Source organism: Dermochelys coriacea, chromosome 5 (genome assembly GCF_009764565.3).
Source record: "Dermochelys coriacea isolate rDerCor1 chromosome 5, rDerCor1.pri.v4, whole genome shotgun sequence".
Lineage (NCBI taxonomy): Eukaryota > Metazoa > Chordata > Testudines > Dermochelyidae > Dermochelys > Dermochelys coriacea.
Genome location: NC_050072.1, coordinates 112,458,208 through 112,473,897, shown reverse-complemented (window position 1 = coordinate 112,473,897; position 15,690 = coordinate 112,458,208). Strand labels below are relative to the sequence as shown.

Here is a 15,690-nt window from a genome sequence, read left to right as displayed (position 1 = left end):
AGCTGCATGCTCACTTTTTGTTAACCCAGAGTTCTTTCTGCCTGCCTCCCCACAACAACAGCTCCCCTCTTTTACAGCACGAGCCGAGACCTGATGACATCCCACCCACCAGCGTGGGAGTTTCCAGCCCCACAGTGGCACTCCTAAAGAAAGCCTCTGTAGGTGCCCCCACTTACCCGCTGCTACAGGTGGTTCTAGCAACAGCCAGGAAGCGTGTCTACCCCCCAGGCGAGGAAGGGGCTCCTGCCCTGCACGGTACATTTGAAGAGGAAGGGCCACTTGGCGCCTGGGCTGGAGGCAGGGGGTGAAAGGGGTGCTGCTCCGGTTGTCCTGCCCCGGGAGGAGGACCCCTGCCCCACGGGGTGCCTGGAGGAGAGCATAGGCCTCCCAGCCCTTAGTCAAAGCTGAGGGGCCTAGCCTGACCCGCATTTGCCCGCAGAGATTGCGGCTCTGTCCCCAGGAGGCGTGCGGGGCTCCTGCCCCACGCGGTGCCCGCGGGAGTCAAGAGTCCCCGCTGGGGCCAGGTGTGAGGAGAGCAGGAGCCCCAAGCCCGGCTGCTCCCGCGGCGGCAGCCAAGAGGTGCCGGCCGCCCAGCCCGCAAACCTGCCCAGATAGCAGCCGCTCGGGGCACACGCGGGACCGCCGGGGGGGGAGCCACCCCGGCCGGCGCCAAGCGCGCGCGGGGGCTGGAGCGCGCCGGACTCGGCTCGAGCCGCCCCGCGCCCGCCCTGGCGCGGAACCTGCTGCGGGCGGCGCGATGCCCGGGCCGCCCGCCGGGGGAGAGGCGCGGAACAGCCGGGCGCTGCGGCGGTGGCTGCCGCCCCCCGGTAACGGGGGCGGCTTGAGATAACCGTGCCCGGCCGCCCCCGGGGGGCTGCAGAGCGCAGCGCTAGCCGAAGCAAGGGGAAGCAACGTCTCTTACCTGCGTAGCGGAGCACAGGAGCCACAAGGTGGCTGAGAGGATGGGGCTCATAGTAGCCCAGCTTCGCTGCCCCCCTGGCGCTGACATCCTCTCCCCGGGGCGGGGGAGGTGGAAAGCGGCCAGCAAACCCCGCCTCACCTCGGACCTCCTGCCTTAGTCCGTCCAGAGGCGACTGCAGCTGCTCCGGCTCACGCTTCCCTTCTGGTGGCGCAGCTCAAGCTCCCAGTGGCTCTCCCTTGGTGGCAAGGCACTCTGTCCATGGGGCATAGGCAGCCTTGTGTGAAGGGGGGGGGGTGGTCGGGGGTGCTGCTTGTCCTGGCTCAGGAGGGCAGGATAATGTGTTGAAACGCTTCCCCCTGCTCCTCCCCTCCTCGTGTCCGGGCTGCTAGAAGGCGGAGAGTAACAGACACCGATCCGCCCGGAGCTGCTGCTGCGGCGGCGGCGGTGGTGGTGTTAATTTCAGGATCCAAGCGCCTAAAACACATTGTTACTAAATTTATAAGTTTGCTGAGCGGGCGGCTGGCTGGGGAGGGACTGGCCCCACCTTGCGCGCCTTAAAGAGACACCGCCGCTTTCCCTCGAGGGCTGAGGTTTTCATCTCACCCACCTCCCAGCCCACTGTCACTCTCCTCCACTTCAGCTCTGGAGGCTTCCTCCCCCAACTGAGCTATTCATCCTATTGCCTTTCACCTGAAAAAATCTGAGATTCCAACTGGATCCCACAGCATTCCTAGCCAGACACCGTCACTAGGATTAACTCCAGATCCAGTAGGATTTCGGGATTCCAAGTGAGGAAATTCACCAGTCCTGTAGTATTTGAAATGAGAAACTGCAACTAGAATTTCAAAAGGAAAATCGGGTGATATTGCTGTCAATAGTCTAACGAGGGGCTCCTGTTTAAAACAAACAAATAATCCTTAGCTTGCCATGGATCCCCTAGACCAGTGTTCAACTGGTGTGGTTGGGTGGGAGGAAAAGCCAGGAGTTTAAAGTCATGCAGGGAATCATAGCCCAGGAAATTATTTTAAATTAGCTGATGCTTGGTGCAAATCAAAGGCCAAATATTTCCTATTAAGTGTTTTTAAAAATCCCAGGAGACTCCTGTCTTGTAAGGAATATTTAGCAGCATGCAGAGAGAGGTGGTGAATTCCCATGGGAGGCAGGGAAATCCCCTGGCTGCCCTGCCTGCAGTCTGGTAATGGAATTTTAACAAGGGTCTGGCAGGAGCCTCTGAGAGCCAGGACCTTATAGTATTTCAGCAGAGAAACTTGTAACTGGGGAATCCACTGACCCTATAATATTGTTTCTATCAGCAAGGGAAATGCATATTAAGATATAGAACAGTTTATCATCACTGCACCAATTCACACCTGCTAGTTGTCCCTGTGAATAGAGGCAAAGGCCCTATTGTTGTAAGACACAGTACTGTTGTCAGTATTTTGTTTTGCTCTCCAAACAAAACTCACATTTTCTTTTCATCATTACAGCAGTCCAGGAGAGTCCCTCTTTCTTTCCTAAAATGTCTCCTCTTGTAGATATTTTTTTCTCTGGTATATTTCCTCTGGTGGTGGTGTTGAAAGCTCTCTACTACAGAGTACATTTTTACCCAGGAAGTTTTCTAGAGGATTACATTTGTCTTCCCATTTCTTGGCAGGATGGATATAATAGGAATCTATCATTCAACAAAATCTCTCCTTTAGCTAGTATACAGTCTCATTAATTCCAATGCGTTCTTGAGCTAATTTAGTCAGACAAATATTTAAAAAAAGAGTAGTAGTCAGTTAAGGAGGACTGTGATCCTGCAAACACTTACACAAGTGCTTAGCTTTAAGCATGATGTGAGTAGTCCAATTGAATTCATATGGGACAGATGATAAGCACAAGGCTAGGATAGGCTTTGGAATAAGATTCTCCTGGTCTGTTCTCATTGGTGATACTTTCATAAGAAGCACTCCAGTCCCCAATCATCACTGCCTGCTCCCTGTGGAGTCTTTTGCACCTGTTCAATATGGTTACCAGATCAGAATGGTAGTTTTGCATGTTCACTTTACACTGGTGTAAATAACTACACAGCATGCAAGACAATGGAGAATCTGATTCCCAGATGGCAGTCTAAAGTCCCAGGCCTGCAACCACTTATGCTCATGCTTAACTACAATTATGTGAGCAGCCCTGTTGTCTTCAAAGTGGTTATAAATATATATATATAGGCACTTAATTAGACCTGGTCTGATTTGTAGAGGTGCAAATTAGCCTCAAATCCCACTGAAGTCAGCACAGCAGTTGCTCAGGACTTCTGAAAGTCAAGCCATTTCTAGTCAGGTGCCTACCTATGGATTTATTAGCCTAACTTTAGGCACTCAGGTTTGAAAATGTTGGTTTGAATATACAGTCACACATCTGCCAACTGAAAAGTCGCAAAACAAACTAGCAATCAGACAGGAATATCAACCTGGATGAATTTGTGTTGGCAGCTTGTGAAAGGTTCAGTGTATCTCCCATAAGTATCTTCCAAAACCACAAGAAACTGTATTGTGCACATTTCTAAAGCTGCCACCATGTGTTTATGTGAATGCTCCCATAGCATCTGGGCATACAATATTTACATACTCGGATTATCCCTGGAAAATGCACACCTCGTCGAGGAACCAAATACATCATACGGGAATCCTAACTAAAACTATATGTCGATGAAGCAGTATGTGGGTGTGGATTAAAGACTGCCTCATCTTTCTTCATCTTTTACATATTATGTCAGCCATTGTTGAGACGTATTTTTGCCCCATGAAGAGAAAGCAAGATGGTTTTCATGTTTAGATTTAAATGTGTATTCCTAGCAACTATTTTCTATTGGGATTCATACCTTGTTTCATCTAATAATTTTCTACAATCTGTTGTTCATATGATAAACATCCCCCTAAAATACAGTAGCTAAAATTAAAAATAGGAAGTGCTTATTCAAATACACCCATATAAAATCCATTAAGTGTGTGTACAGTGAATAAACTGCTAACTTCCCTTATTTACTTAAAAAAATACCATTGAGTGAATATGTAAACTTTGTTTGCAGTTCTTATTTTTATTCGCACATAATTCTTGAGGTTGAAACTCCTACAGCTTTGGAATAATGTGGATGGAAATATGCCATAGAAAATGCATGGTCCAAGAAAAGTGATTTGCCTGAACAGAACATGACACCCATGAGCTGTTTACCTCACTAGCAGATTTCATATTGCCAGATAAGCTTATCTGCTTAAAGAAATAATGGCCAACAGAGAGGGCATTTCCTGGCATTTAAATTACTGGTTGAAACAGGGACTGAGGCTTCAAGGCAAAACCAAGGTGGACATTAAATACCAGGAAACTCCTTCTTTGTTGACAGTTACTGATGTTATAAATAATGTGATAATAGCATGGCACAGGCGCTGTTGCCAACTCTCACATGTTACCTTTTGGGAAAGATGACTGAGATTGCAGTGGGTATTCAGGTGCACTTAGACTACTTTGGCTTTCATCTGGAGCTGAGACCACCCTGATTAGGGTCATGAGTAAATTTCCTGTGGATAGTAGCGCTATAGCTACTGGTTATATGGCCATGCTGGATCTCTCTGCAGCTTCTGATACAAAGGACGCTGGACTCTTGCTTTGGTGACAAAGATACATTGCTACTGTGCCTAGAACCACCCTCCATTTTTTCCAGTGATACATAGCAGAAAAGGTTACAGTCTTGCCTTCTGTTTTTAAATCACACATGAGGCCACTTGGCAAGATGATTTCTAATCATGAGGTAGAGTAGGAGGATGCTCATTGTTCATATTCTGTGAAGTCTGATCCCTGATCTCTGGGAATGTTTGAACAATATTGACAACTGAATGTACCAAAACTCCTTCAGCAGCAGCCCTTGAATCTGGGAAACAGAAGGTTTGGAATTAAGTTTGAGAACTCCCGATTCAGGGTGGAATGAAGTTTGAGAACCCCGGATTTAGATAAAGAGGCTCATGCCTATGTGACTCCTCTTGTTCAGGGGAACTGAGTCAGGTTAAGAACTATGGTGTCAATTTCAGCCAGACCTTTAGTTTGACAAGCCATGTGGTTTGGCATGGTATTAAAGTGCTTTTTTCCCCCACCAAGTGTGCCATTTGTGCAGGCTGCACTCTTATTTAGAACACAATAACCTTGAGTCCTCATGATGACCGTGGTAATTATAGGACTGTCAGTCTGACATTGATCCAGGGTATGATAATGGAACAACTCATATGGGACTCAAATAATAAAGAATTAAACAAGGATAATATAATTAATGCCAATCAACATGGGTTTATGGAAAATAGATCCTGACAGACTAACTTGATATCTTTTTATGAGATTATGAATTTGATAGATAAAGATAATAGTGTTGATGTTATATACTTGGACTTTTGTAGGGGTTTAACTTGGTACTGTGTGATATTTTGATTAAAAAACTAGAATGATAAAAAATTAGCATGGCACACCATGCCACTAAGCATCCCTGTATTCACACCCTACATACCATTGTAATAATCTTTGAACAAAATGTGCCTTGTGAGGTATCATTTGAAAACTAATAACTCACTGATCATTAATATTCTTTTGATGCATGTACTCAATGGGTATGAAGGGTTATGGAATTGTAACTATCAAGTATGAATCAAGTATGTCGGGGAGTTGTTAAACAAGTCTGTCCTAAACAAACCAATGTGTGTTTACCTCAGTTTTCATATAAAGCAGTAAACAGACCCATCCAGGTAACAAGGTGTGGAGGCCAACCTCCCATTAACAAGAGGGGGAGAAGACAGCATAGCATCTACATTCAGCGGGACAGAGAAGTTTGGTCTGGGTTTTACTTTTCAGAAAAACCAATTTCAAAGGTTTACTGGTCTATAAAGATGGGGATGAACCTCAAGTGATAAGTAATTGAATCCAGTAGTTGTATACAATATTATTGTATTATAAGAGTGCATAGTGAGGTCGTTTCTGAAAGCTAATGACACAGTGGTGATTAATATCACTGTGACATGTATGTATCACAACCATATATTGGAATTATGGATAATTATTGGAATTATGGATAGATATTAAGTTTTACAGCTTGCCCAAACTGGAGAGAATGTCACAGCTATCTACCTGTTTCCTATGTAAATTAAGCATGATGTGACCACATACACTGGAAGCTTCATTTACATAGAAATCAGCAGGGGGATAGGAAGCCCAAAGGAAGGGAAAAACAACATGAGGTCCTCCTGCAACAAGTTTCTTGGGCTATGGAAAATATAAGCAAGGACAGAAACCATTTTTGTCATCCATCCTAGACAGACAGGGAACAGAGCCGCAAGCTGAAAAAGATGAGACTTTCAACCAAGGGGGTGTGGAAGGGTGATGAAGTGTCTGGAACTGAATATAGATGAGAAACCTGGGTAAGCAAAGATCTTTCACCTAAGATGACAAGGGAAACCAGCAGCTTGTATTTGTAAAAGGTCCTGACTGAGGGAAAGTCAACTGTGGCTGGGAAGAAAAATGACTGATGAGAGAAACGATCTTGAAAAAAGCCTGTGTTTTGCTAAATTAAAATGTAGACTTGTAGATGCATGATTTCACTTTTATTTGCTTATAATCCTTTCTAAATTTATTCCTTTTACTTGCCTTACTTAACCTATGTCCTATGATTAATAAATTTGTTTTATTTTACTAGAAAGCAACTCAGTGTGGTATTTAAAAGGAAGGGTGTATTCTCCCCAGTTAAGTTAATAAACAGTGATGTGGTTTTGTTTCTTTACAGGAGCAATGAACCATATGATTTCTCTGAATTGTCCAGGAGAGAGCTGGACATTGCAGAGCATGTAGTTTTGAGAATATGCAGGACTGGGAGTGTTTTAGGGTCACCCTGCAAATAATAACCAAGGCTGGTGGAAGCCAGAGAGGGGCTGTAGCCAGGCTATTAGGGTCACTGCTGCTGAATCAGGGCTGTCTAGCACACAGACACTCAGGGTGTGACCTGCAAGCTGGTAGGCTGCTTGAGTGGCCCGCATGGGAGGTGCAGCAGCAAAGCATTGTGAGAGTCCCAAGGTTACAGGGCACGTGGTGACAACCCCGCATTGTTCTGAATTTGCACCACAAAATATATTTAGACTTCTATAGGTGTTTGACTTGGCATTGCATGACATTTTGATTAAAAACTGGAATGATATAAAATTAACATGATACACATTACATAGATTAAAAGCTGACTATCTGATAGCTTTCAAAATGTAATTGTGAACAGGGAATCAATATTGAACAAAAAAGAAAAGGAGGACTTGTGACACCTTAGAGACTAACAAATTTATTTGAGCATAAGCTTTCGTGAGCTACAGCTCACTTCATCGATGAATTGCATCCGATGAAGTGAGCTGTAGCTCATGAAAGCTTATGCTCAAATAAATTTGTTCATCTCTAAGGTGCCACAAGCACTCCTTTTCTTTTCTGTGAATACAGACTAACACGGCTGCTACTCTGAAACAACATTGAAAAGACATCTTTCTAGTGGGGTCCTGCAGGGATTGGTTCTTGGTCCCATGCTATTTAACATTTTTATCAGTGACCTGGAAGAATACATATCATCATGACAGATAAAGTTTGCAGATGTAAAAAAAATTGGGGGAATACTAAATAATAAATAATAAAGAAGACAGGTCACTGATACAGAGTGAGCTTTGCAAACTGAGTGAAAGCAAACAACATATATTTTAATATGGTTAAATGTAAAGGCATATATCTAGGAACAGAGAAAATAGGCCATATTTACAGCATTGAAGACTCTGTCCTGGGAAGTATGATTCTGAAAAAGATTTGGGGCTCATGGTGGATAATTAGCTCTACATACGCTCCCTGTACAACTCTGTGGCCAAAAGGGCTAATGCAATTCTTGGATGCATAAACAAGGGAAGTAGAGAGGTTATTTTACCTCTGTATTGAGCACTGGTGCAACTGCTTCTGGAATACTGTGTCCATTGCTGGTGTCCTCTGTTGAAAGAGGATGTTGATAAATTGAAGAGGATTCAGAGAAGAACCACAAGAATGACTAAAGAATGAGAAAACTTGCCTTATAGTGACTGAGCTCCTGGAGTCTATCTATTTAGCTTAACAAAGAGAAAGTTAAAGGATGATTTGATTACAGTCTATAAGTACCCACCTGGGAACAAATATTTGATAAGGGGCTCTTCAATCTATCAGACAAAGATATAGCATTATCCAATGGCTGGAAGTTGAAGCTAGACAAATTCAGATTGAAAATAAGGGGTACATTTTTAATTGTGAGGATAACTATTGGAAGTGGTGAATGGGTGAATTCTCCATCAATGGCAATTTTAAAAGGAAGACTGGATTTTTTTTTCTGAAAGATATGTTCTAGGAATTATTTTGGGGAAGTTCTGTGTTATACAGAGATCAGACTAAATGATCACACTGGTTTCTTCTGGCTTTGGAATCTATGAAACAAAATAAGCTCATGACCATAAGACATGATTACTGTAATTCCCTCTTTCTCAAGCTGTGAGCAGATCTTTTCCATCACTGCTGTTTCTGCAGAATGCTGCAGCATGTTTTCTCACACATTTGCCTCTGTAAATTTATTATGCAGTCCCTGCATTCTTTACAGACGCTGTCTGTAAAATGGTAGATTGATTTTAAGTTGCATTGCTGGGACACACAGCTCTTTGTGGTATAGGCCACAGCAACACCATGGCACAACTGTCCAAGTGCCCCTTAGTACCATAATGCCAATGGGAGTTGATATTCCTGAACACTACACCTGAGATTCTCAGAACTTTGCAAGATCAGATTTTTACAACCAGATTTTTCAATTGCTCAAAAGAGTGCAGCTTCCATTTAGCATTTAAATAAGGGGCCAGAATTCAAGAGAGAATCACCCAGCAGCATCCATTGTGGACACTGAAATCTTTTAAAAATCTGGTCTCTTAGCATGATGCCTAAAATGGGAGCTGAGCTCTTTTGCTTCTGCTTGTGTGCTCTGAAATTTTTCAGTGAATTAAAGATCTCAATCCTGACAAATTGGATATCCTTTTCTAGTCTGTCAAATCATCTTTCCTGTATTAGGCTCTCTCTGTGGTATATTCCCATCCACATTATTCCACAGCTGTAGGAGTTTCAACCCCTAGAATTATGTGCTAATAAAAAGAAGAATGTTTACATCTTCACCCAACCATTTTTAACATAAACAAAGGAAGCAAGTTGTTGGCTAAACACACATCTCCTGGATTTAATGTGGCTGTATTTGAATCAGCACTTGTCTTTTAATTTTAGCTACTATATATATTTTTTCACCTGTCCATTGTAGCCCTGATCCAACACCCAATGAATTCAGTCATAGTCTTCCCATTGACTTCAGCAGATTTTGGAGCGTGTCCTATATGAACAACAGAATGTGGAATAAGAATCTTAGCAGAAAATAACTGCTAGGAATTCACATTCAAAATTTAAACATTAAAACTAACTCTCTTTCTTTTTCACAGGGGCAAAAAAATGTCTCAATGTTATGTGTAACTTATCAATAGGTTATCTTTTCATTTTGCAATCTACAGTTTATTTGAAGAGGTCTAGAGAGCAAGCCAGAGAGAAGGGGGCTAAAATGAACTACTAGCACTCACTAATTGGATAAAATATTAGTACGTTTGGAACATGTACACTTAATCTCTTTAAGTTGGCTTGGCTAAAGCTCAAACTCAAAGTGTGACATTTGTTTTTCTTAAAACATTAAAAAATGACATCGCAAACTGTTAAAAGGTTAAACAATATAGTGCAGCTTCAGTATTATTTTTTTTTAATCCTTGCTTGCATCATGGAAGAAAACCTGTTCTTTATAGAAAAGCTCCCAAAAGGGACTGCATCTAAAACACTTAACATTCCAAAGTATAGCAACATATATAAACTGTGTTGGGTGAGGCTTTCTGGGTGAGGCTTAACCAGCCACACAAAATCTATGATTAACAACAATCAAAAATTGTTGAAATTGTCACTCACTGTGTTTAAAGATCTCTCCAAATCATAGTCTTGGGCACAAATGGTAAGTGTTGGAGGTATGCAAAGTATTAAGGTATGAAGTGCTTCAGTTGCAAGGTTTTCTTCTAAGATTCTATACTGACATATCTGGGTAACTAGGATCCAGTTTTTAGAAAACAGATATAACGTACTGACCAATAGTTATTAAAAAGCTTGCACTTTATCACTGAGGACCACATGACTACCACAGAAATCAGATGGCAAAAGGGAGAATAAGTGTCAAAAGCTACATACTTAACATAGAAGCAGAGTGTGTCATCAAAGTATCTCAGAAAGAATTGTCCTAAGCCGTGATGATTACAAAGCTGGTGCACAGGAAGGGACACCTTGGAAATATCAGTGGAGACCCCGTATGTTGCTGGCCAATGGTAAAAACACCAACAAGTTTCCTAAGTATCAGGTGGGATTTCCAAAGACAACTAAGGGAATTACTATCCAGCTCCCATTAAAAGTTACTGGAATTTGGGCACCTAACTCCATTAGGTTCTTATTAAAATCTCAGCCCAGGTGCATTTTAGCTCTTAATACATGCACAAAAAAGCACTATTACAGATAGGAAACTCAAGACCCCCTCATTTCAGGTCAACCGTACGAGACAGCATGATCCAGTGGATAGGACACTGGACATCAAGTCTGGACAACTGAGTTCTAATCATGGCTCTGCAAATGACCTGCTATGTGACCTTGAGCAAGTCTCTTCACCTCTGTGTCTGTGGTTCTCTCTCTGTCTTCTCTGTTTAGATTGTAAGCTCTTGGATGTAGGCTCTGCCTCAGTCCATGTGCCTGCACAGCACCTAGCACAATGGGGCCTCAATCTTGATGGAAGCCTCCAAGTGCTAGAGAATTACAAATAATATCAGCACCACCATTTTTATGAGAAACTCTTGTGTGAAACTCTGGTGTGGCTTTTTAATGTTTCTTTAGCTCATTTAGAAACTTCTGCCTATAATATCCATGAGCAGTTTGAATCATCCCTGAGTATAGTAGGATGCAGGGACCCCAGTAACAGAAAACCTGCTTGGATGGGAATTGTGGTGGTCCAAGGTACCCCCAATATTTACTTCACTGAAGTCCTATATCTAGCCAGGGCAACCCCAAAAGTCAGTAGTGGGGAAAAGGGAGTGAGTGACCAACCAGGAGATACATTGATTATGGGCATTTCGTGAGCAGCCTCTGGGGGCAGAGCTTCACTGTCATTAAAGCAGAGGGAGGACGGGGTGTAAGAATTGTCTGCCCCCACACAGGGTGGATTCCTTTAGGTATTGGGGTATGAAATCAACCCCCTCAACCAAATGGATGAACTCAAACAAGCAAGACACTATTGATCTGCTTGTTAAGAGCCCACTGCAAGGGGGCAGAGCACAGACACCCCAGGGGGAGCATTAACACACATCGTACCCCAAGTAATACAAACTCTCTCAATGATGCTCCATGCACACAGAGTATACACATGCTGTGCCATCCATTAGGGAGAGTGGCTTGATCTTCTCCCTCCTTCTCTAGTACACTGGCCTTGTTCCACATGCTGGTGTGGGAACCTCTCCTGACGCTCTTTCAAGTGACTTTCTCACCCAGTGGAGGACACTGCAAGCAGGACTTCTATTGTGAACAACCCTGTTCAGGCCACATAAGGGGCAGCAGTGAATAGCCTCCATCTCTCCTACTTGCTTGCACAAGGCCACTTGCAATATAACCCTAAGTGTTTTAACACAATGCATGATATATCCAATACAGGAAGTTTAAATGGCATGGGAAACATTCTAGTGATACAGTAGTTCTCAGACAGTTATACATTCCAGCACAAAAGGCAGTTTACTACTATATTAGAATGGCATTCTGACATGAGCCAAATATTTTTGCATATTTTGGTATGTTTTCCTTCATTACAACATCATCCAGGCATAGGAGTAACTGGTGTGTGTGTGTGTGTGTGTGTGTGTGTGTGTGTGTGTGTACGCGTGCGCGCTTACAGGCATACCTGGAAAACTCATAGTTGAACTACGGTACTTATTCCAAAACAGCTGCAACTGCTACACTCTGTGTCAGAATATCTGGAATATGCCCCTTGGAGCTTGTTTTTGAATGTTTCTTAATAGTCGTATGTCTCACAACAGAAGCAGGCAGTCCAATTTTCCTTCTAAGAAACTTTTCAATATTATGAGCTTTTACTTATATTCTCACCCATACTTTCTATCTGGTTGCAGTGAAAAGCAAAATAGGCTTCCTTACTTTGAAGTAACTTATCTGCAGTTTCCTCTTGCAGCACCAAAAGATGGCAATGACTTCTTTTAACCCACTCTTTCAGCTCCTTTTAGAATACTATCTAATAATCTGTTGCATATAATCTAGATCTATTTGTTTTAAGTCAGTAAACAGACATTGATTAAAGACAGGCAAATGATGAGGACATATTTATAAATTAAACACACCAATATGTCCTCTTCATTATTTATCACTCACCCAGTTTTTGTGTCCTCAGCAAACTTTGTTAGTAATGATTTTATGTTTTCTTCCAGGACATTGATAAAATGTTAAATAGCCTAGGGCTGAGCACTGTTCCTTGCAGGACACATCTGCTCAATGATGTTTCCCCATTTACAATCACATTTTCAGACCTATCAATCAGCCAGTTTTAATCCATTTAATGTGTCCCATTTTGATTGTGTCACTCTAGCTTCTTATTTAAAATATTGTGCAGTTCTAAATTAAATGTCTTACAGTAGTCTATTATATAGCACTAATACCTTTATCAACCAAACTTGTAATCTCATCAAGAAAGATAAAATTAGTTTGACAAGATTTGTTTCCATAAACCCATATTGACTGTCTTTATTTCTTCTTATGTCTCTTTGGACAATAGATTTCTTCTTATGTCCCTTTGCTTCCCTTATCAATTTTCTACAATAACTAGTTTCTTTTCCCATTTGTTCTAGTATATATCACACTGCTCTCTCATCCCATCTGAGCCAGTGTAGTGGGGTGGGGTTTCTTTAAGCATGAGAAGCCTGTAGTATTGAGGCTTTGGGGGCATCTAGTAAAAATGTTCTTAAACAGTTCTCAATAATCATTCAGATTTTTCTGTTTAAATTCCTTCTCCCATCTAATCTGGCTTATTATTGTTTCAGCTTTGTGAAATTGCCCCTTTTGAAAAACCAAGTACATATAAATATTACTGGTTTGGACTTTATTCTGTTGGCACATAATAAGCATAATCAAGTAGAGATCATTTGCATCTAAGGAACCACTAATTTTTAGTTTAGTACCAGCAGTTCATTTAGAGAATCTTTTGCCTTGTGTCTTCTTTTGTCCATGGGACAGGAAGGATCTCCAAGAAGACCATTTGGACATCCTTCTCCTTTAATACCTTTCAGAGTTCTCTGAAGTCATCTATAATCTGTGAGATATTCTGCAATCATACTGACCTCCTGATACTCAGTGTACCAGGCCTGAGAGGTGCTGATCACCCACTGCTCCAAATGAAGTTAATGGGAGCTGGAAATACTCAGTATCTCTGAAAATCAGGCCCATCAATGCTGTTCATTGGCCTGATTCTCCTCTCACAGCCGAATAATTTAAATAACTTCAGTGGAGTTACTCCTGATTTTCAGTGGTGCAAGATCAAAAAGTCAGGCCCAGCACATGTACTTTTACCAGATTATGTCATTTGAGGGAATGTGGAATTCTATGGAAAAATTGCCTGCATGGAATCTCTTTTAAGACGTGTTTCTTTACCTAGCATGTACAGTGCATGCATAGTGAAAACATTTACCTTCATCAATAGCATGAAGAAATAACTGAAATGTTTTTCTTTTTGCCAGTAATAATAGAACAGGGGCTTATTTTAGTCTGAAAAACCAAAGCAATCTGAACAGTTTATCTTAAGTAACCTTCCTTTGGAACTGAGAAGCACTTCACATTTCTGTGTTAAAATACAAAAGTAAAATAAAGCAGAAATCCTGCTATCTGTACTAATTCTTGTGAAAACGGAAGCAGTAGCCAACAATAATGCATGTTATATCTTGATAGTTTGAAGCAGGACATTATGAAATTCTACAGGTGTATTCGACTTTCTGGAACAGTGTTTGGAAAAACTTGATCTCTTCCCTATTAGAGCAACAATAATAATTCTGCATTAGTGATCATGAGCTGATTCACTGAGGAGTGAGGTGCAGATTGGAAACACAGCTTATACTGCTAGTGACAGAGCACTGTGAAAAAGAAATCTATTTCCCTAATTAATTTACTGCTTGTAGATCCCTGTTAATTTGTATAATAAACAGACATTTCAATGAGAAAGTACTTTTAGAACTGGTTGCAAGTGTTTTGGACAATAGGATTAAAATTCAAAATGATCTGAACAAACTGGAGAAATGATCTGAAGTAAATAGGATGAAATTCAATAAGGAGAAATGCAAAGTATACCACTTAGGAAGGAACAATCAGTTGCACACATAAAAAATGGGAAATGAGTATCTAGGAAGGAGTACTGCAGACAGGGATCTGGGGGTCATAGTGGATCACAAGCTAAATAGGAGTCAAAAGTGCAACACTGTTGCAAAAAAAAAGCAAACATTCTGGGATGTGTTAGCAGCAGTGTTGTAAGCAAGACACGAGATGTAATTCTTCTGCTCTACTCCGTGCTGATTAGGTCTCAACGGAGTAGTGTGTCCAGTTCTGGGTGCCACATTTGAGGAAAGATGTGGACACACAGGAGAAAGTCCGGAGAAAAGCAACAAAATGCTTAAAAGTCTAGAAAACATGACCTATGAGGGAAAATTGAAAAAAATTGGGTTTGTTTAGTCTGGAGAAGAGAAGACTAAGGTGGGGACATGATAACAGTTTTCAAGTACATAAAAGGTTGTTACAAGGAGGAGGGAGAAAAATTGTTCTCCTTAACCTCTGAGGATAGGACAAGAAGCAATGGGCTTAAATTGCAGCAAGGGCGGTTTAGGTTGGACGTCAGAAAAAGCTTCCAACTGTCAAGGTCATTAAGCACTGGAATAAATTTCCTAGGGAGGTTGTTGGAATCTCCATCATTGGAGATTTTTAAGAACAAATTAGACAAACATCTGTCAGGGATGGTCTAGAGAATACTTGTCCTGACATGAGTGCAGGGAACTGGACTAGATCACCTCTCGAGGTCCCTTCCAGTCCTATAATTCTAAGATTCTATAATTCAAAAGATTGAATATTTTCTTGCTTTTAGGAACGATTTTCCCTCCCTTTATGCAGCATAGAGGGCACAGAAGAACAAAGCCACAGATGTTTACGTGTCAGGGCTCTCATTTTACTTGTTTGTTGTGCAGGAAGCAAGTGTAGAGCTCTAAATAATTAAGGGCCTTCCTTTTTACCCTATCTCATTGCACTAGCATAAGGGAACTCCCAAAATAAATTGAAATACAACAAATTTAAAAATGAGAAAAGGAAACACATAATTAACCCATGGAATTCCTTGCCACAGTATATTAATGAGGCGAAGAGCATAGTAATGGCTTGTCTCCAAGGAGAGTTACTGCATGGGAAGCCAGGGTATGAATTTACAGTGCACCAGCTTGCACAGTAACTCGCCACATTCTGGGATTGTCACTGTGCTGTCGCAGTGTCCACACAATGAGTTACAGCAAGGCAAGTTTCAGAGTAGCAGCCGTGTTAGTCTGTATTCGCAAAAAGAAAAGGAGTACTTGTGGCACCTT

General features: G+C 41.8%; 1 protein-coding gene across 2 annotated transcripts in view; it reads right to left on the bottom strand.

Moving 5' to 3' along the window:
• Positions 1-2,683, bottom strand: part of ADAMTSL1 (ADAMTS like 1) — a 683,211-nt gene extending 680,528 nt beyond the window's left edge. For both annotated transcript variants that reach the window (XM_043515182.1, XM_038403598.2), the window contains exons 1-2: positions 2,389-2,683; positions 923-1,729 (exon numbers count right to left, since the gene is read on the bottom strand). In XM_043515182.1, the coding sequence (XP_043371117.1) occupies positions 923-1,009 (87 nt within the window). In that variant the 5' untranslated portion in view covers positions 1,010-1,729; positions 2,389-2,683. The remainder of the gene's footprint in view (positions 1-922; positions 1,730-2,388) is intronic.
• Positions 2,684-15,690: the final 13,007 nt, after the last annotated feature.